This window comes from Chinchilla lanigera, unplaced genomic scaffold (assembly GCF_000276665.1).
Source record: "Chinchilla lanigera isolate Chin_1 unplaced genomic scaffold, ChiLan1.0 scaffold00018, whole genome shotgun sequence".
Lineage (NCBI taxonomy): Eukaryota > Metazoa > Chordata > Mammalia > Rodentia > Chinchillidae > Chinchilla > Chinchilla lanigera.
Window position 1 is genome coordinate 725,139 of NW_004955419.1, and position 19,326 is coordinate 744,464.

A 19,326-nucleotide genomic window follows, 5' to 3' on the forward strand; every position below is an offset into this window, starting at 1 on the left:
CTTCACTCCAAGCCTCAGCAGGTGTCACTGCCGGAAGGGCCGTCATCCTAACCAGCAGCCTCCGCCTTCCCATCTCTACTCAGCGCCCACCTGCACTGCCCTGCATTCTCCGTTTCTGTTCATCTGACCCGCCATGACATTATTAGGGAGAGACATTTATTGAGGTGTAATTCATAGAACACATGATTCACAGGTTTAAAATATGAAATACAGAGATTATTTTTAATTTTTTATCGTTTGTTTTGGTGGTGCTGGGATGGAACCAGGGCCTCACATAGGTTGGTAGGTGCTCTACCCCTCAGCTACACCCCAGCCTATCCAGGGCCCTGCGGCCATAACTGGAGTCATTTGCAGAGCATTTCCCTCATCCCACCAAGAAACTCATACCCATTGGCCGTCACTCCATTTCCTCCAGTGTCCCCCTCCCATGGCAACCACCAGTGCACTTTGCATCTGTGGATTTCCTGGTAAATGAAACCAGATGCCATATTGTCCTTTGTGTCTGCCTCCCTTCCCATAGTGTTAATCTTTTTAGGGTTAACCCACATTGTAGTATGGATATGTTCTGCATTTTCTTTTTATTCCATCATATGAAGAGACCTCATGGTACTGTCCATTTTCCAGTTGACTTTTGGGTTGCTTTCTCTCTCTTTTTATTCATTTATTTTTTTAATCTGTACTGGGGATTGAACTCAGAAGAGCTCCACCACTAAGCTACAGCCCCAACCCTTTTTATTTTATTTTTTTAAATTGTGAGACAGGGTCTCACAGTGCTGTCCTGGTGGAACTTGAACTTGTGACCCTCGTACCTCAACCTTCAGTGCTGGGATTACAGGCGCACACCGGTGTCCAGCTTGGTTCCACTCTGGCTATGGTGGTTAATGCTGCTGTGCGAGTGCAAGTTTTTGTGTGGACACAGGCTTCCTTTCTGTGGGCTGTGTACCTGGGGGTGGAGTAGCTGAGTCATGTGCGGTAACTGTCTAACCTTTGCGCTGGGGGCCCTGGACACGCAGGAGGGCGCTGTGGGCTCCCCCGACACGCTCTCTGGGGCTCTCCCTTCGGGAGCTGCCTGACTCAGACCGGTCTGGCAGCTGTCCCATGTTCTGTGGGCAGCCCAGGGTGTAGAGAGGTCGCTTCCTCAGCTGTCCACTTGGCTGTCCGGTTAGGTGAGATGAGCTGAGATACTGTCTCTCACCACCCCACCCTTCCTGAGCAGCGGCTGTACCAGGGCTGGGGGCACAGGGCACTGCTCCAGAGTGCAGAGCTCTTGCCATGTGCCCCCTCTGCCTCCAGATCCTGCCAAGCCTCACAGCCTCCGGGAGAGGCTCCCAGTCCTCCCTGACACAAGGTGTCGCCCGTTAGGAGTGCTGGGTTTGTGGTTGTGCTTCCAGCCCTCCGTTAGTGTCAGGGAGGCCAAGGGCCAGAGCTGGTTCAGTCCCTGTTCTGCCCCTGCCAGGACTGGCCTCAGGAGGGTGACATAGCCCCCAGAGCTCCCATTGTCTCTGGGGGAGGGGTGAGGATACCAGCTGCCTGGACAGTGGTTAGAAGGCTTTGGCACGGGTGTGATCACCTATCTCTGGCACTCTAAGTGGGGTGCAGTGGCCACTGGCTTTTCAGTTCTTTGAACACCGCCTGGCACGTGGGAAGCATCATACAGCATCAGCTGTTGGGCTTATTGTGGACGTTGCTGCTGTCAGGGGCGGCGAAGGGGCTCTGGCATGTGGCAGAGCTGGCTTGAGGACCTGCCTTGTGATGTTTCAGTACCTAGTACATGGCTTTTTATGTTTTTACAACAGTTACGCTGGCACAGTCTTGTAAAGAGACGGTCACTTTGTGATACAGAGTGAAAAATGAGAGCTGCCTTTCCTCCCACGAGCAGCAAGGCCGCTAGGGATTGGCCGTGTGCCTACCTTCCCCATGGTCACTGACCCTGTGCCTGTTCGCTCCCTACTCACCTGCCCGGCCTTCTGCAGGGAGGAGGTACAGGAGAACTGCGTGCGCTGGCGGAAGAGGTTCACCTTCGTGTGTAAAATGAGTGCCAACCCGGCCACTGGCCTGCTGGACCCCTGCATTTTCCGCGTGTCTGTGCGCAAGGTGAGGCCGGGCTGCTCGACCTGGGCGAGGGGTGCTGTGAGCGGGGACTGAGGGTGGGTGTGGGGCTGAGCGTCTGGGGGGCTTTGGGACCCTCCCCCGACTTGTTCCCTCCAGAGGAAAATGTGGGGAGTTGCTCTGCTCTTTTTCATGTCCCCGTGCTGGTGCTCAGAGTTCGGGGGACCTAGGGAGACCCGCAAGGAATGTGGCGCTCCCTAGTGATCGTGCTGTTTGTGTTTCCCTCCCTGTGCAGGAGCTGAAAGGTGGAAAGGCTTACTCTAAGGTAAGAGGGGCTGTGTGAAGGGCAGGGTGGCATGGGTAGCACAGGACTTCCAGCCCATCTCTCCCCTAAACGGGACACAGCGAGCCCTCCATAAGATCCCATTCCGTGGGATATCCTTACTGGTCGTCAGCACTTGACATGGCAGCAGCGTTCCCTCGTTGCAGTACAGTGGGGTGGTGTTCTTCATGAAAAGGCCCTCACCACCCCCCTCCTCCCTTCCCCCTCGCGGGACTGTCCTGTCGTGTCGGTTCGGGTCTTTCCAGGCCTTTTGGGTGGTGCTAGTGCTCGAACCTAGAACCCCTCACATACTAGGCAAGCGCTGTGCCCCTGAGCCACACCCCCAGCCCCAGACCTTTTAAGGAAAGAAAGAAAAGAAGTCCTCTCTGCACAGCAGTAAATAAAAGGCTGCTTGGAGCGCTGTGCTCGTGCGCCTGCACACATCCCGCAGCTGAGCTCTTCGCTTGCCGGGTCTGTCACGAGTGCCATCACAGGTGTCTGTGTGCTTTCTCATTGCAGCAGCATCCTGCTGCGTGGCCAGTGACATCTGACCTCCCCGGTCCCGGTACTGGACACTGTGTTGCTGCCAGGTTTCCACAGCCTGGCTCCGTCCGCCCCGACCAGCGCGGCCTTTACTGTGGGGAAGAGCAGGACAAGAGGCCCTGCCCTCTCTGGGCCCTTCTCTCTGGGGCGCTCTCGGTCTCCCCCGCAGCACCCCAGTCTGGAAGGCCCGAGGAGAGTGCTGTGGCCTCGCAGCTGGCCAGAGCAAACCCTGCAGAGTGCGGGGCTGGCATGGAGCTGGTCGAGAGAGCTTGCCTGGCACGCCTGAGGCCCTGGGCTCCACAGCTCCTCCTACCAAAAACACAAAACCAGGGGGCAGGGTGGCCAGAGCTAGCTGGGGAGGGAGGCCTGTCGGAGTATTAGTTTGTATCGGCTGATGCGGCTGAGGACAGCCACCCAGTTGGGGAAGAAACTACCAGCACACGGCCTGGACTGTTCCGGCGGGTGCTGACCAGGCGGCCAGGGGACGTGCCACCCTCGGCAGTGGCGCCTCTGTCATAGGCTTTACACCCCGTTACACGGGAGGACACTGAGGCCCAGGGAGGTGTCAGGTCCTGGTTCTGATCAGGTCTAGTTTGCATCCTGTTTGCAGGTCGGGCTCTGTGTGCTTGATCGAGTCACTTCCCCTCCCTGACCTCTGCCTCCTCATCTGCAATGAAGAGGAAGTGCCGGCGAGCCTCTCCCTGCCCCCCGCCCGCACTCATCTGGTTCCTGGGGGTCAGTGCAGGCTGAGAGCCAGGCCCAGCTCCCTGGACCTGGAGCCTGTGCCCCTTATCCACAGTAGAGACGTGTGTGCGGCTGGTGCTCGGTGATTGTCCTTGCCTGCTTTGGCTGTCCCTGAAGTCCCCCAGCCTGTCCCTCACTCACCCTGAGTTTCCTCTCCGCTCAGGCAGGTGTGGCCTCCTTCCAGCCCATTCCCTGCCAAAGAGCAGCCCGAGTCCCCTGGACAGACCCTGGGCTCTGCCCGCCAGCTTCTCCAGCCCCCAGCAGGGGACTCTGCTGGGGATCCTGCTCACTCTGCAGGGTCCCCTCCCTTCCCGGCCCCCCACTCCATGTCCCATCAGCCCACCCTGCTGCCAGGTTCCCACGGGCCTTCCCTCCTCCCCTCCCTGCTCTGCGGGCAGCTCCCCACAGCACAGCCTTGTTTCCCAGGGAACAATGCATCTGTGTCACAGACAACAATGCCCTTTCATCTCGGGAGCACTGGCCCGGTGCACACTGGGATGTGGCACAAAGGGTGCTTTGTGCCCCTCAGGGACGCGAGCTCTAGCTTTGCCACATCGGTGCTGCCGACCCAGAGTCCTATCCTCGGGACCCAGTTACGCAACAACCAGTCGGGGCCACGGGGCGGGCCCAGGGGCTCGGCCTGCCCTCCCTTCACCACCCCAGCCCCGTTAACCCTTGTGGCATCTCCCGGCCGTGCACCACACTCCCGCAGCCTCCAACAAGCCTCTTCCCTCACAGCTGGGCTTCGCCGACCTGAACCTGGCCGAGTTTGCGGGCTCAGGCTCCACGGTGCGCTGCTGCCTGCTAGAGGGGTATGACACGAAGAACACCCGCCAGGACAACTCCATCCTCAAGGTACCGGGCACCTTGCTGCCTCTTCCACCACGACCTCCACCTCGGAATCCTTATCAGAATCCCCCAGAGGGTTGCTAAAAGTACAGCTTCCCACCTGGCCAGGCTGCAGGGGGCGTGGGGAAGATGTGCGCTCTGGGATCGGGCTGTTTCTGCACACGTTTCTGAGGGTAGGTCGCGGCAGTCTGTAAGGGTTGGGCAAGCCCCTCTGCAAGATCAGCTTGTGCTGAGTGCCGTGTCTACTGTCTCATAGCTGCCCCGGTGTGCCCCAGGTTGCATGGGATGGGGAACAAGAAGTGCAATTATTTGCCGCGGGAGTGGGCAGGCTGGCACTTGGCCCTGCTGCCACTGGGTTCCACAGCCCAGCTCCTAAACACTGCTCTGGGTGCCTGGGTACCACCTGGCTCCTGGTAGGCCTTGGTGGAAGAACTGATGTCCTAGACTCACACTCGCCATGGTTCGAGGGCCCAGGGGCTGCCCCTCACCAGCTGGCGCAGCTTCCGGCCTCGGACAGCTTCTCTTTGGCCCCTTAGGAGCAGAGATGTCTGGGCATGTGCTCCCAGCACGGCCGTCTTCACCCTTCCACCTGGCTGTGTCCCAGTGTCATCTCGAAGCGCCGACAGGGTGCCAGCTGCCTCAGGGTGGAGCTGGGCATGAGGTGGTGGGCTCAGGCTCCAGAGGCACCCAGAAAGGGCCAGGGTCTGGGTAGTCTTCCCCTTAGTGGGCCCTGCACACTCTCGGCCAGTACAGATGGAGGCATCTCGGGGTCAGGTGGCCTTGCCTTCAGTCCGCTGTCCCACAGCCCGCCGCTCCGGAGTCTCAGTTCCCTCACCTGTAATCTTGGTGTCATGTACTTCGTAGGCTGCCCTCATGGCCAAGTGAAATCATCCGTAAAACCCTCAGCCTGGTGGTCCCCACATAGGTCAGGGGTGCTGGGATCAGAGCAGCCCTTTCCTACTGTCATTCCACCTCCCAGATATTGGGACCCAGACTTTGCCATGTTTGGGCCATTGCCAAGGTCTTTGCCCAAGTGAATACCAAATTTCTTTTCTTTTCTTTTTGGTCTCTTTGAGACAGGGTCTCGCTATGCAGTTCAAGCTGGCCTGAGCTCACTTTGTAGCCCAGGCTGACCTCAAATTTGCAAGGATCCTCCTGCCTTAGCCTCTCGAGTGCTGGGATTACAGGCATGAGCCACCATGCCCGACTGACAAATTTAATTTTTTTTTTTCTTTCGTGCTAGGAATTGAACTCAGGACCTTGTGTTTGCCAGGCAGGCACTTATGCCACTGAGCTATATCCCCGGCCCTACCAAATTTCTTTTTTTTTTTTTTTTTGGTTTTTCTCCGGTACCAGGAATCGAACTCACGACCTTGCGCTTGCCAGGCAGGTGCTTTGCCGCTGAGCTAAATCCCCAGCCCCCCCTACCAAATTTCTAATTGGCTCTGTGATTTGCTTGAGTCCTCAAACTTTCCCTACAAATGTCACTGTGTATTCCCACCCCCACATGGGGCTCCGTGATCTCCCAGGCTTGGCACTGTGCCCCACGGCCAGCTGGGCCATGCTGCGGAAGAGCTGGGTCGTGATGTGAGGTAGCAGGCACGGATGGCGCGCACTCAGCAGCCGACCCTCCTCTCCCTGAAGCTCACCAGCCCCCCACCAGGCAGGCCTGGGGCTTCCTTTCTCTTCCACACGGGAGTCGGGCTCCAGGAGTCCAGCAGCTGCAGCCCTAGCCAGGAAGGGGCGGGTGGGTCCTGAGGTCCCAGCCCCTCTGAGGTTGGAGCCGGGAGACTGTAGGCGGCTGTGCCTGCGCTGAGTCCCCCCTCTTCCCCAGATCACCATTGGAATGTTCCTGCTCTCTGGAGACCCCTGCTTTAAGACGTGAGTGCCAGCCAGCCCCCTGGGGCTTGGGAGTTCGGCCCTTGGCACAGTGGTGGGGGGACAGGGACTCTTCCTGCCTCCGGGCTATGGGCGCCCTGCCCTCATCGATCCGAGGATGGGACACCCCAGTCACACCTCCCCCCCAACAGGCCACCGTCCACTGCCAAGTCCATCTCCATCCCCGGCCAGGATGCTTCTTTGCAGCTGACGTGTAAAGGTGGTGGGACCAGCAGTGGTGGCAGCAGCAGCGCCAACTCCCTCACAGGGTCCCGGCCCCACAAGGCCCGGCCCACCATCCTCGGCTCAGGTACCGTCTCCCGCCTGCCTGCGCCTCCCCTGCCAGGGGCCCGACTCTCACCGCAGCAGTGTCCTGGGCGGGTGCTTGTGGGGGAGGCTGGTTGCTGACAGCAGGTGCTTCTGGTCAGGCCTCCATTGCCCCAGGGTCACAGCAGTTGCCTTTGTGGCTCTCTAGCCAGATATGAGAAACAGGTGTTCGTGTAGCTGTAGGTGACCCCCAGGTGTTTCCCCTGCAGATGAGGCAGCAGGACCACAGGCCCAGAGAGGATCTGTGTGTGCTGGGAGGGCCGCTGCAAGCTGCAGCCTGGAGTGTGCCTGTTGGGGGCTGACCTGGGAGCCATGCCCTCCCAATTGCTGTGACCTTGACTGGCCATTGCACCTCTGTAGTCTCAGTGTCCTCTGGAAAACGGAATTGCTAATAGTAACTACACCCTAGTCTCCTTCAGGTACTAGCTGAGCTAACTAAATACATTTACATCCTGCCTGGGACTAGGTACTTGGCTGGCTAGCTGGCATTGTCTCTTATCACTTTTCTTTTTTCTTTTTTTTTTTTTTTTGAGATAGGGTCTTGCTATGTAGTTCAGGCTGGCCTTCTACTCACGTAGCCCAGGCTGACTTCAAACTCCATAGTGATCCTCCTGCCCCAGCCTCCCTGAGTGCTGGGATTGCAGTCGAGGCCTGGATCTTAATTCTTGTTAGTGCTAATATTACGGACACCGAGAAGGATCCCAGATCCCCAGAGGCAGTAGTGTGGCCATGCGGAGGGCTGGTGCTGCCCACAGAGGAGGCCCTGGCCTGCCTGCAAGTGTTTGCTGGCCCTCAGTTGGGATCTGTCACTGTGCAGGGTTGTGGCAGGGCTCCAGAGGCGTGAGCCTCAGCCCCACCGACCCCCAGGGTGGGCTCGGCTGAGAGGCAGAAGGCCCCAAGCTGATCAGTGAGCAGAGCGCACCTGCGTCCTGATCCGTGCCACGAGAGTGACTGGAGCCGGGCCTTGTGGTGCATACTTGTAACCCTCACGCTTGGGAGCCTGAGGCGGGGTGGGGGGGTGGCCATGAGTCCTGCACCATCATGGGCTACATAGTGAGTTCAAGACCAGCCTCAACTACATAGTGAGACCCTGTCGCAAAAGAAAAAATAAGCAATTAGGGCACAGGCCCAAGGCAGCCCGACAGATGCTTGCTGGGCGTTGTGGACCGAAGGCTGAGAGCGTGAAGGACCTCTGACTTCCGGGGCCCAGCTTGTTCCTCACCTGTCTTTCCTGCATACCCGGCCAGGCAAGGTCCAAAGCAGAAAGCTGGGGTTTTGCCCGCTGTGCCTGGAGGCTACAGGCAGGGGCACCCCAGTACTGCTGCTGTCCAGCTCAGGGAAGAGGGTTCTGGGGACGAGGCCATCCCAGCACAGATGGTGCCCCTGGGGCACCTCTCCCGCGCAGGATGGGCTCTGAGTGTCCACTGGCCCCACCGTCTGCAGAGGACCTGGTGGTGCCTACGGAGAGTGCCGGAAAATGTGCCTGGAAGCTGTTAGCCTGGGGGGGGTGCCTGGCCTGCTCCCCTCCTCCTTCCCCTTCTCTTTCACCCTGTTTACTCCAGCTCCGCAAACCCAGGCTCGTTGCATTCTCAGGACCTTTGCCTGTGCAGCTCTATCTGGGAGTCCCCGTTCCTGTTGCCTTAAATGGGGCTCGCCCTCTGCCTCCCACATTCTGAGGGTCTAATGGGATTTTTTAATTTTAGTTTTGTTTTTGAGGCAGGATCTTGCTGTGTAGTGCAGGCTGGCCTTGAACTCAGTGTGTAGCCTAAGCTGACCTCAGAGTCACAGTGCTCCTTCCTGCCTCAGCCTCCCAAGTGCTGGAATTACAGGCATGCTGCACCACACAGTAGGTCTAGTGTAAAAGACAAGCCCTTTCTCACCTGTAAATGGGCCCAGCCTCAATGTGTGCCGTCCCTGCCTGCGCCGCTCACTGTTAGGAGTGAATGCAGCTCACGTTGCATAGAGCGCTCTTCCTCTTCGCCAACCTGAGACAGGTGCACTGTGAGGAGGTCCCCACCTGTGTTCAGGATGAGCGACCCAGCCTCAGAGGGTGATCTGTGGCTTGGCACAGGGGGCCGCTGTTCAGTTTTCTAGTCTGTAAAACGGAGCACCCTGCAGGAAGCTAGCAAGAGGGTGTGAGGGGAGAGGGTGGACCCCGCTGGGTAACCTGTGTCCCCTTTCCCCAGGGCTGCTGGAGGAGCCAGACCAGAACCTGTCCAGCCCCGAGGAAGTGCCACACTCCGGCCACTCGCGCAGCTCCAGCTATGCCAGCCAGCAGTCCAAGGTCTCTGGTAAGTGGCCTGGCCCTGCGCCCGCAGCCCCTGCCGCCTGGAACGCCCAGGTCTGACGCTCCCTGCGCTGCTCACTCCCAGGCTACAGCACGGAGCACTCGTGCTCCTCCAGCCTGTCGGACCTCACGCACCGCCGCAACACGTCCACCAGCAGCAGCGCCTCCGGTGGCCTGGGCCCAGCTGTGGAGGGCCCCGAGGGCGGCGAGCGTGAGCACCGGCCCCCCGAGAAGCCACCGAGACCCCCCCGGCCCCTGCACCTGTCAGACCGCTCCTTTCGGTGAGTCCCTGGCTCCCCGTGGGTCCCTGAACCTGTCCTCCACCTGTCACGTAGGGACGGTAGGTGCCCACCCTAGAGGTTTGGGTTATGCCGGTCTTACCGGGCACAGCCCCAAGCCCATTGTTCCAGTTTTGTGCCTCTGTAAACACGTGGTCTGTGGGCCTCAGATCCGTGTGCCCTTGAGCAGTTCCCTAACCTCCCAGGAGCCCGTGCCCTCCTCAGCCCGTCGGCTAAGTAGCACCTGCACCTTAGCGTCTGGAGGGGGCACACGAAGTACAGCGTAGACGCACACAGAATACTCTAAGTGCCGGGCTGTGACGGTCTTGCTGCCCTGACCGTGGTGACCGTCCCTGCCCCACTCAGGCGGAAGAAGGACTCTGTGGAGAGCCACCCAACGTGGGTGGATGACACGCGGATTGATGCAGACGACATTGTGGAGAAGATCGTGCAGAGCCAGGACTTCACGGAGGGCAGCAACACTGAGGGTGAGCCTTCCCCGCCCCGAGCTGGCGGGAGCCATGCCGCCTGTTCCGGGCTGTTCCGCGTCCGCTCAGCCTTCGTCCTCCGTGTCCCCACAGACAGCAACCTCCGGCTGTTCGTGAGCCGCGACGGCTCGGCTACACTGAGTGGCATCCAGCTGGCCAACAGGTAGGGGCTGGAGTGCCAAGGGCTGGGTGGTGGGGGCAGAGCTTTCAGACCTCTGCCTGGCTTTGGACGCTAGTTCTTGTCACCGCAGTGTGACCCTGGGCTGGCCACGTCTCTCAGCCTGTGTCCCATCTGTCCAGTGGGTGGGTTCCCAGGCTCCCCTTGGAAGGTGCCCAGCCCGGGGCTCAGCGTAGCACAGGGGCTTTGATGCGTGTTCGTGGGGGGCCCTTCGTTCCTTCTCCCTCTCGGGTCTGCAGACTCCTAGACCTGTGCTGGGGGTGACTCCCTTGTGACCACAGAAGTAGTTACTGAGCACCTGCCGCGCCGCAGACGCTGAGCCAGGTGCTGGGGACCCGGCCGTGAACGGCAGCAGAAGGGGCCGCAGTCTGCGAAGTCCCCTTGCAGGTTTCTCAGGGCACAGCACACGCCTCAGGCGCGGCTCACACACCTTAGGTTCCCCGAGTGGGCGAGGGGAACTTGCGTGGGATGGCGGAAAGCTTTTCCGTCGCTGCTGTGGGAAAGGGCTGCCTGACCCTGGGCCCCCAGCAGAAGGGACTGGGCTGCCAGGACCTGCCCTCCCATGCTGCTCTGCTGACCTCTACTGGCCCAGGCTTGAAACTACAGCCGCCATCTCTGAGAAGCTTGTAAAAACCCCTCCCTAATCCCCTCTGAAAGCGAGGAAACTGGGGTGTGGGGAATGGGAAACCAGCCTGGTGGGCAGCAAGACCATTGCAGGATGGCATGTGGAGCCCTGAGGCTCCCCGCCGCTGCCCAGGAGGGCTCAGACTCAGCACTATCCACAGCCTCACAGGTGGGGCTGGCCTCAGCGGGGGAAGACCTGAGCGGGCTCTTTGGCTTTCCCCTGTCCTCTCGGGAACCTCACAGTCCCGCTGGGCCTCAGTTACTTCATCTATCAAATGGGGGTAGGGCACAGTCCTTCCCTGCCAGGGTTATCACGAAGTGTCAGTGGCTTACCCAGCTGTGCAGGCAGCTGATGTCCTCTGCAGGGCTTGGTGACTGGCTGTGCCGGCTCTGTGGACCCCACAGACCCTGTCACCTAAACATCTCTGTCACTGTGGCAGTGACTTAAGATCTTGAAGGTTCAGTTTCAGCTCCCACACAAAACCGGCTGTTGGTGCCGTCTGTGCGGGACCCGTAAGGGCCTGGCCCGGGCTCTGCCAAGTAACTGGAGCAATGAGGGCGACCGTGAGCCATCTCGCCCCTCTGCAGGGTCTCCTCCGGGGTCTACGAGCCCGTGGTGATCGAAAGTCACTGAAGAGCGGTGTCCAGCTGGAGAGGGGCCTGCTCTGGGGGCGCCAGACCTGCGCCCTTCTTCAAGGAACCGTCTCCCTCCGGTCTGCGCTGCGTCTCGTCCGTGCCCGCCCTGCACGCTAGCTGCCCGCCCCCAGAGCATCGTCCACAGTCCCCATCCTCCTGGAACCCTTCTGGCCGCCAGGGCCCCGCACCACTGTGAATGCTCCGAACCACTAGTGGGCTGGGTGGGCAGGCCCACACGGAGAGCAAGATGGAGGGGCGGCCCTGTGACACCCCTCCCCTGCGCAGCGTGTGGGCGCCTCTGGCTTCGGGGCTGCTCCTCCTGTGACCATGCACCGCAGGAGCGCTAGCTTCGGCGGGGCACCAGCAGGGCCTCGCTCCGTCTCCCCTGGCCCTGGAGGGTTGGACCGCCCTCAGCTCTGCCACCTGTGACCCTCTGCTTAGCGTGTCCGCCGTCCCTTCCTGTGTCCTAGGGGACCCGCAGGCGGCCTCCTCCTGGGAGCCAGGCTTCAGGCCCAACTCACTCCAGACTGAGCCTCCCGCTTCCCCGACGAATGTCCTCCTGCCACCCTGGCAGCCTGCACTTTGCACATGTCCCCAGCACAACCCTCTGGCCCCTCCACCGCTCCTGAAGCCTCTTGGGCGCTGCCTGCTGTGCAGTCACAGGCCCAGGGTCTGCCGCCCTCAGAACCTGGAACCCAGCAGCCTCTACCCCCGCCTTGTCTGGCTCTGGCCTAGCCTGATGGGAGAGCCCCTAGCATCGCAGCGCCCCCTGCTGGGGCTGGCTCCTGAGCAGCTGGCTCTCCACAGGAAGAAGGCGCGCAAAGCCCTCTGTGCCCTCAGGTCTGCAGCCCTGCTGGGGCCAAGGCTGGTGAGGCTGGCAGGCTGTGGCTGGACTGGCCTGAAGCTGGCTTCCTGCCGGACAAGCCTCAGCCCTCCTCTGGAAGCACCCCCACTGCTGGGCAGGGGGCGTCCCCAAGGGCACGCTTTCCCAGCCGGGAGCAGTTTGCCCTGCTCCCCCAAAGCATCCGCTCTCAGCACTTTGGCTCCGGTCCTCGGAACTTGCTTGAAGGAGGGTCTGGCTGCAGCCAGGCCCAGACAAACCCCCCGACCCCCTTAAGTTGCCCTCATTTTGTATAAACCCAGCAGGCTGGTGTTTACCTAGCTTTATAGGTTTTTTCTTTTTGCCTTTTTTTTTTTTTTTTTGAGTTCACAGTTCAATATTTCCTCCTCCTGGCTGAGGGGGAGGCGCCTCTGTTGTCTGCCGCTGCTCCCAGCTGTGCTGGGGACCCGGGTGGGCCGGGACGCCGGTGCGGGTGCCATCCCCAAGTCGGGAGGGTTCCTCCCCGCTGCTGCCCTGCCCCGGCTGGCAAGAGCGGGCGCCGGGTGTCGGAACTCCCTGGTGTTGGGACCAGAGCATTTGTAGGTCTTCTGTTGTCGTCATTTTAATTACCTAATAACCTTTAGAAAGTGAATGCTGGGAAGTGCCTGCAAGGCAGGGCAGAGTGTGGGCTCTGGCTGGGTTGGCTCTGGTCAGCTCGAGTGTCCCCTCCCGCCCAGCAGAATCCTGGCACTTTGAAGGAAGCTGGCCGTTCTCTCCAGATGTGACCTCTAGAAGATGGCGGCACTGACTTGCCTTCTGGGGCTGTGACCTCACCCTACCCAGAGGGAGGTGTGGTTAGAGTGTAAAGGGCCTAAATTCAAGTTCCGGGGCTTTAGGCACAAAGCATTTGACTTTGGCATTCTAAGGAAATGCCCAAACCAGGAACGCTAGCTCACCCATGGAAGTCTGAACTTGACAGTCATCCAGAAGGCAGCAGCCTGCCATGTCCTCCCTCACCAGGCCCAGGGCCGGGGGAACCAGGCTGAGAATCCGGCCATAACCAAATGAACACTGGCTGGAACCAGGGCCCGGAGCAGTGGCCTTGTTCCTGCGTGGGAGCCCTGTTTTCAGCCTGAGGATTCCTTTGAGCTCAGTGAATTTCTACCAGGTGCCCCCACACCTGGACTTCAAATTCTATGTAGAGAAAGAGGATATATTAGAGATATTTTTGGAAAGGAATTGGTCTATGCAATGCCAGTTTGGAATCTTCTTGAAAGACAGTTTTAACATTTTTACTAGATTTAAAATAAAGGTATACAATATTTTTAGATTTGTTTCTCCTGGTCACCCCGTAACTGATCACGTGGCGTAATCTGCCAGGATGGCAAATATCCCCGTTTTCTGTCCATAGGGAGGTGATGGGGAGGGTCACTTTTTCTTTTTAATCACCCCCCCTTTCTAACTATTGCCACCACACCCCATCCCATGGGCTGTATTTGTATCTGTCCCAGCTTTCCTCCTAGAAATAACATTGTAAGGGGAAATCAGCCTTGTGTCAGCATCTTGGTTTGGGGAGAAATTAAATGTTGCGATTTTTGTTTATTTTGCTTTTTTTTTTTTTATGACGTCGCTTTACCACATTGACTTTGGGGTCAACGCTATTACCAGGAAGCAGGATGTGCAAGGTACCATTCCAGGATGGGGATGGTGTAGGTAGCCCGGCATCTCCAAGCCCCAGCTATGGTCACAAACACCACCTTCATCACTCCAGATTCCTGAGGCCCAGAAGGGCAGTTCTTTGACAGTTACACACTTAAGTGGCAGCTCTAACCCCAGAGGATAAATAACTGCAGGTGGCCTCAGCCGCAAGTGAGCCTGCATTCACTCGAGAACGGGGTGTACAGCCTGACCTGCAGCGCGCCCAGCTGGTCCCCAGGCTTCCTAACACCCCTGGCAGGTCATACCTCGAGGCTCAGCATGGTCCCTTCGTCCGTGTTCTGCCTGTCCCAAGTCACAGGAGCGTAGGTCCAAGCCTGCAGGTAGTTCTCCCGGGCCTTTAGTGAGCTTGGAGGTGGGTGGCAGGAGACTTAGTGGCTAGGGCCAGATCGGAATGAATCAGGTCACAGGGTCCCCCCCAAAGCAGCATCCCCACTTCTTCCAGGGCTGAACCCCCACCACAGCCCCTTTCATCACAGGAGCTGATCACCAGTGTCTTCTGTACCACCCTGGGGAAGGAGAGTAGGCTGGGGTTTGGAGGGAGAACTGAGCTGTAGGCCATAAGGGTTGGTCCAGCTTTGGGAGGGGAGCCCCCATAGTCACCAAGAGGCTTGGAAGACCCGAGAAGATGAATGCTGCCGCACTCAGACCTCGTCTCTCCCTAACGCCCAAGCAGAGTCCAGGCCCAGGGCGTCGACATAACCCTCACAGAAGCTGGAGCCCCCAAAATCCTGGATTCTAGCACTGCAGGATGTAAAAAAACAGTCTGCAGATCTTAGAGCTGATTGATCCAAAACTCCTGTGTAAGCCCCACTCTGGTTGCTCAGGTTACAGCAGATCACAGGTCCTGCTCCCAGCGAGCTCAGTCAGGCGGCCTCGGTCACCAAAGTCAACTAATTAAAGTTCATGGTAGTGGACACCTTGATCCTAGTGCTCTGGGAGGTTGAGACGAAAGGAACACAGATTCCAGCCCAGCCTGGGGAGCTTAGTAAGACCGTCTCAAAATTTTAAAAGGCTGCGGTTGTAATTCAATCTAAAGGCCCTGTTCAACCCCCATGACTGCAATTGGTCACTAAATGGAGACACTTGGGATAGTGGGGCACAGGCCTGGGAGCCCCTGCTGGAAAGCAGGTCCGAGGGAGAAGAGTCTCACATCTGTGAGAGCTCAAAGGTGGGAGGCAGCCAGCCCCGCTGGCGTGGGAGTCTGTACCAGGCATCAAGGACTACCCTGCCCAACCTTCCCTTTTCTCAGGGGAAAGGGCCTTGAGGACTGGGGAGGGACCTGCCCATGGGGCCAGCAGGAAACTTGTGACACCCAGGAGGCAGGCGATGAAGGGAGGGAGGGGACACCCACAAGCGTCTCCGGGAAGGCCAGGTAATGATAAAAAGGTCCCCCCTCGCTGACGATCGAAATCCATCCCTACGGACTTGGGCCAGCCTCTTCTCCCACATCAAGCCAGGCGGCAGTGAACAGTTTGTGTAAGGTTTCCCACAACGGATAAACTGGGGCCTCGGGACCAGAACATAAGACTCCCAGGTTCCAGACTCTGTGATCTCTGTGCCTCACTTGTCCCGTTTGAAAAGTGGGACTTCTGACCCCAAACCTTGCTCTCGCTTTGGAACTATGAGATATTTATTTATTTATTTATTCTTTTTTATTTATTTATTTATTTTTGCGGTACCGGGGATCGAACTCACGACGTTGCGTTTGCCAGGCAGGTGCTAATGCCACGGAGCTATATCCCCAGCCCCACTATGAGATATTTAACAAGGCACGTTTGGGAGAGAGGGGAGGACAGGACTATGGCCGAGAAGGCCAGGCAAGTCTGGGTTCCAGCTGAGTCCCATTCCCTTGGGAGATTTCTGGAAACGACCTCACGGTGCCCTTGAGAAACTACATTTCCCGGCATACAAAGGGAGGCGGTGCCTGCGGGTCTCGGATGACGTAGACCATGGCCTGCCTGCGCACTACGACTCCCTGCGTGCCTTGCGGCCTGGAGTCGCAGAAGCCCGGATCCGGAACCGGATGTGGCTTACTGCTCGGGTGGCTGAGTGGGGAAATGGTGAGGCTGGCGCGGAGTGCCGCCGAGTTAGGGATTTCCCGGGGCGGGGGCGGGGGGATCTGCTCAGGAGCCCGGGCTTGGGCGCTCTCAAATGGGGCTGCTCTCCTGCCGGCCCATAGACGGGTGAAAACACCGAAGCCCGCTCTTTCTCAGCCTGCGGATTGGTGCTGAGTCTGCCCACTGCGTAGCTGTTGAATGAATGGGAAATTTAGGGCGTAAACTGCCTGCGTCACCCCTTCGTTCGGTGCACGAAATGTGGTCACTTCGTCAGCCGAGGCCTCCCTTTTCTCTAGGCCACAGGGACAGACCAGGTGGTGGGACTCGGCCTCCTGGCCGTTAGCCTGATCATCTTCACCTACTACACCGTCTGGGTGATTCTCTTGGTATGTGTCTCCCCTCCCAAGCCTCCCCTTCCCCCCAGCTCTGGATCTTGAAGTTGACCCCCTGCACCATGCAGTTACTGGGTGGTGGCGCACACCTGTGAACCCAGCACTCGGCAGGCTGAGGCAGGAGGATCACCGCAAGTTCGAGGCCAGCCTGGGCTACCAAGTGAGCTCAAGGCCACCTTGAACTACATAGCGAGACCTTGTCTCAAAGAAAGAAAAGAAACGAAAAGGAGACATTTTCCCAGTGTTCTGGTGGTGTCTGTGCCTTCGACGGAAGGGGTGTGATATTTGGGCTTGGGAGCTGGGCAGAGTGGACAGTGCTTACCAGAGCTCTGCCCTCCCTGTCAGCCGTTCATCGACAGCGAGCATATCATCCACAAGTACTTCCTGCCCCGAGCCTACGCCGTCGCCATCCCCCTAGCTGTGGGCCTGCTGCTGCTTCTGTTTGTGGGTAGGTCACCATGGTCCCCCAGGCTGCCTCAGCGTGGTTCCACACCAGGATGCCAGTTGCTGGGCATCTGCTTGAGACCCCTTGCCTCCAGCTGTCCCTGGGGTTTCCCTGTTCATGCAGTGCTGCAGGTCTGCAGCCTCTGGTCTCTAATGCCCCAGGCTCCGGGACTCTAACGGCAAGTGCCCGCTCTTCCTGCCCCCCAGCCCATCATCACTACTCACACCTCTGTCGCCTCACACCCTCTCATCACCCCTACTTAGCTCCTGCGCCTCTTCATGTCTTGTGGGTTCCCAGGGATGGGAGCTGTGTCTTCATCGTGACTACGTCCTCAGCACCAGCCCAGGCTGCAACACTTGAGTTGGTGCTTGGGGAATCGACAATCAGATGACCGGATGATGATGGGTGGTGGGCAGGTTAGGTAGGGGGACAGGTGTCTTGAGTCGAGGGACGGACAGGTGGCTCTTGTTCCCCATGGAATCTGAAACACCTAAGTGCAGCACATTGCCTATGGTAGGTTCTCACTTGGGGATTATTGAATGAATGTGAGTGGGTATCTGCTTGATGAATGGGGGAGATGAGCGGCTGCCCTGGAGGCTTCTGGGTAGGTGCATGGCCCTGCCTGTGGGTTATTTTGCCCTGCTTTGGCCTCCCGGCAGGCCTGAGCACAGATTCTCCTTGGCTGCTCTGCTCTGTGTATTGCAGGATTGTTCATCACCTACGTGATGCTGAAGAACCGGAGGGTGACCAAGAAGGCCCAGTGAAGGCCCGGCAGGGGTGAGGCTTCTGCCTGTCACCATCCCTGCCAGGGACCGAAGGTCAGAGCCTGAGGACAGTCCAGGCACAGTGGCCCCTGCAGCCCTCAGGAGATGGAACTGCTTGGGACTCACACCTGATGGACCTGCGCTCCTTCTTCCCCCAGCCAGCAAGGAGAGGACCTGGTGGACTCCATGCTACTTTGTCCTCTGGGGTCCACCCTCCTGCCTCAGTTTTCCTGCTGTCCCATGCTGACGTTGGGTGTAGCTGGCCCTGATGGCGTATGACCTTGGCCTCCACAGTGGCAGCTTTTCTGAGTGTGATACAGTCCAGACCTGTGGACTGGAACGCCCGGGGCAGGACTGACAGACCCCAGCTCCACCAGGGTGCGGTCGTGTACCCACATTGGGTGCCCTTTCGGACACTCTTCTTGGAGGCCCAGCTCTCAGGCCCAGGGCTCACCTGTTTGGGAGACATTGACAATAAATGTTGACTGAGTGTTTGTATTCTTGTTGTCCTTGTGGGGTGGGGGCTGCAGGGGTCGCAGCCATGGCCTGTCAGCCATCTTTTTTTTTTTTCTTGAGGTAGGGTCTCACTATGCAGTTCTGGCTGGCCTTGAGCTCACTGTGTAGCCCAGGCTGGCCTCAAACTCAACCATCCTCCTGCCTCGGCCTCCCGACGGCTGGGGTTACAGGCGTGCACCACCACGCCATGTCATCCATCTCTTACACCCAGCAGCCCAGTTTAGCGTGGATGCAATCAGTAAGGGCTACCACTGAGCCACGGCAGGGTGGCTTGCACTTCCACCAGGCTCCAGCCTGGCCAGCAGTCCCTCGGCGCCTACCGTACCCCCTGGCAGCAGCTCTTCCGGCACCCGTGCCTAGGGAAAGCCCTGGCCCTTGAGCCTCACACGCTTCCTCATCCTCCAGCTCCTACCCTGGCCGCCTGGGTTGCCTGCTGGGCTCTAGGTCCTACCTCCTGGCTGTAGTGGGGGTCTCTGGTCAACAGTGGTTTCCTCTCCTGGAAATCAAGTCTGTCCTCTGGCAGGCTGAGGCACCAGGCTCCCACTGAGGACCTCAGTCATCTCCCGGGCCCCTCTCACCTGGCCCTGGACTCAGCCTCCAGACCATCGCTCCAGGAAGGCTGTGCCCACGGAGGCCACCACAAGGGGCATTTCCCTGACTCTCCACCCCGTCGGGCCTGTGACACCCCCGGATTCCACCCTCAGGTACTCTTGGTGTCTTGATGGCCATTGTCCTGCTTGATGTCTCTGTCACTTGCACCCCTCTTCTGCTGTGAGATGCTGGGCTCTCAGGACAGGACTGGGCCTCAGGCCTTCTTTCCCTGTCCTCTCTGCATGACCTCATCCTTTCCCAGGCTCGTGTGTAGCCAGCTGTCTCCTCCCAGCCCCAGTGCACTGCACAGGCCCCAGCTGCGTGCTGATTGTGATAGTGAGGCCTCAGATTCATCCCGTCCTCAGTCGGTTCCCCAGGCTGCCCCAAGTCCACCTGCCTTCATGCCCAATGTCCCCAGCATCTTCAGTCCACATCCACACAAGCACAAGTACTGTGAATTCTCCCTGTCCCGCTGCCTCTCTGAGGCAAAGGCACTGGCCTCTCCTGAGCTGGAAAAGGGTTCCTTGCAGTACCTTCCCAGCCAGTCAGGCCCTCCCGCCTGCAACAGGGGCCATCAGAAACATCTGAGCACCCTCCTATACCCTGGCTTTGTAGCACTGCTCTGGGTATCCCTGCTGCGGCTTCAGTATGAAGTATCCCTCGAAGATCCATGCTTAATCCCCATGCAGCCGTGTTCAGGTAGACCCCGGAGAGGTGACTGGGTCAGGAGGGTGTGGTTTCATCAGTAGGCTGGTCCATTGATGGGGTCATAGCTGAAGGGGCTGTTCGGAGCTGTGGCCCATTGGCGAAAGCAGGTCA

The 19,326-nt window shown here is 58.8% G+C and overlaps 2 protein-coding genes across 4 annotated transcripts in view; both read left to right on the forward strand.

Annotated features, from left to right (window-relative positions):
• The window catches only part of Fam102a (family with sequence similarity 102, member A), a gene marked incomplete at its 5' end in the record, with an annotated part of 30,914 nt that extends 17,289 nt beyond the window's left edge, over positions 1-13,625 (forward strand). The window contains 10 exon segments of the mRNA XM_005382390.2: positions 1,974-2,094; positions 2,345-2,374; positions 4,397-4,513; positions 6,342-6,388; positions 6,538-6,695; positions 8,899-9,003; positions 9,085-9,280; positions 9,644-9,765; positions 9,859-9,928; positions 11,156-13,625. Of these exon segments, the coding sequence (XP_005382447.1) occupies positions 1,974-2,094; positions 2,345-2,374; positions 4,397-4,513; positions 6,342-6,388; positions 6,538-6,695; positions 8,899-9,003; positions 9,085-9,280; positions 9,644-9,765; positions 9,859-9,928; positions 11,156-11,201 (1,012 nt within the window). The 3' untranslated portion in view covers positions 11,202-13,625.
• Positions 13,626-15,676: 2,051 nt separating this feature from the next.
• Positions 15,677-17,898, forward strand: Dpm2 (dolichyl-phosphate mannosyltransferase polypeptide 2, regulatory subunit). 3 transcript variants are annotated; one of them, XR_260596.2, is made up of 4 exons: positions 15,677-15,802; positions 16,096-16,185; positions 16,537-17,149; positions 17,342-17,427. XR_260596.2 is itself a non-coding variant. In XM_005382389.2 (4 exons), exons 1-4 carry the CDS (start codon positions 15,692-15,694, stop codon positions 17,398-17,400), a joined length of 363 nt encoding a protein of 120 aa, XP_005382446.1. In that variant the 5' UTR covers positions 15,677-15,691; the 3' UTR covers positions 17,401-17,898. The 3 variants fall into 3 exon arrangements, 2 of the variants coding, with proteins under 2 accessions (XP_005382446.1, XP_013368610.1); XM_005382389.2 differs by having other exon boundaries at positions 16,537-16,639; positions 17,342-17,898; XM_013513156.1 differs by lacking the exon at positions 17,342-17,427 and having other exon boundaries at positions 16,537-17,335.
• Positions 17,899-19,326: the final 1,428 nt, after the last annotated feature.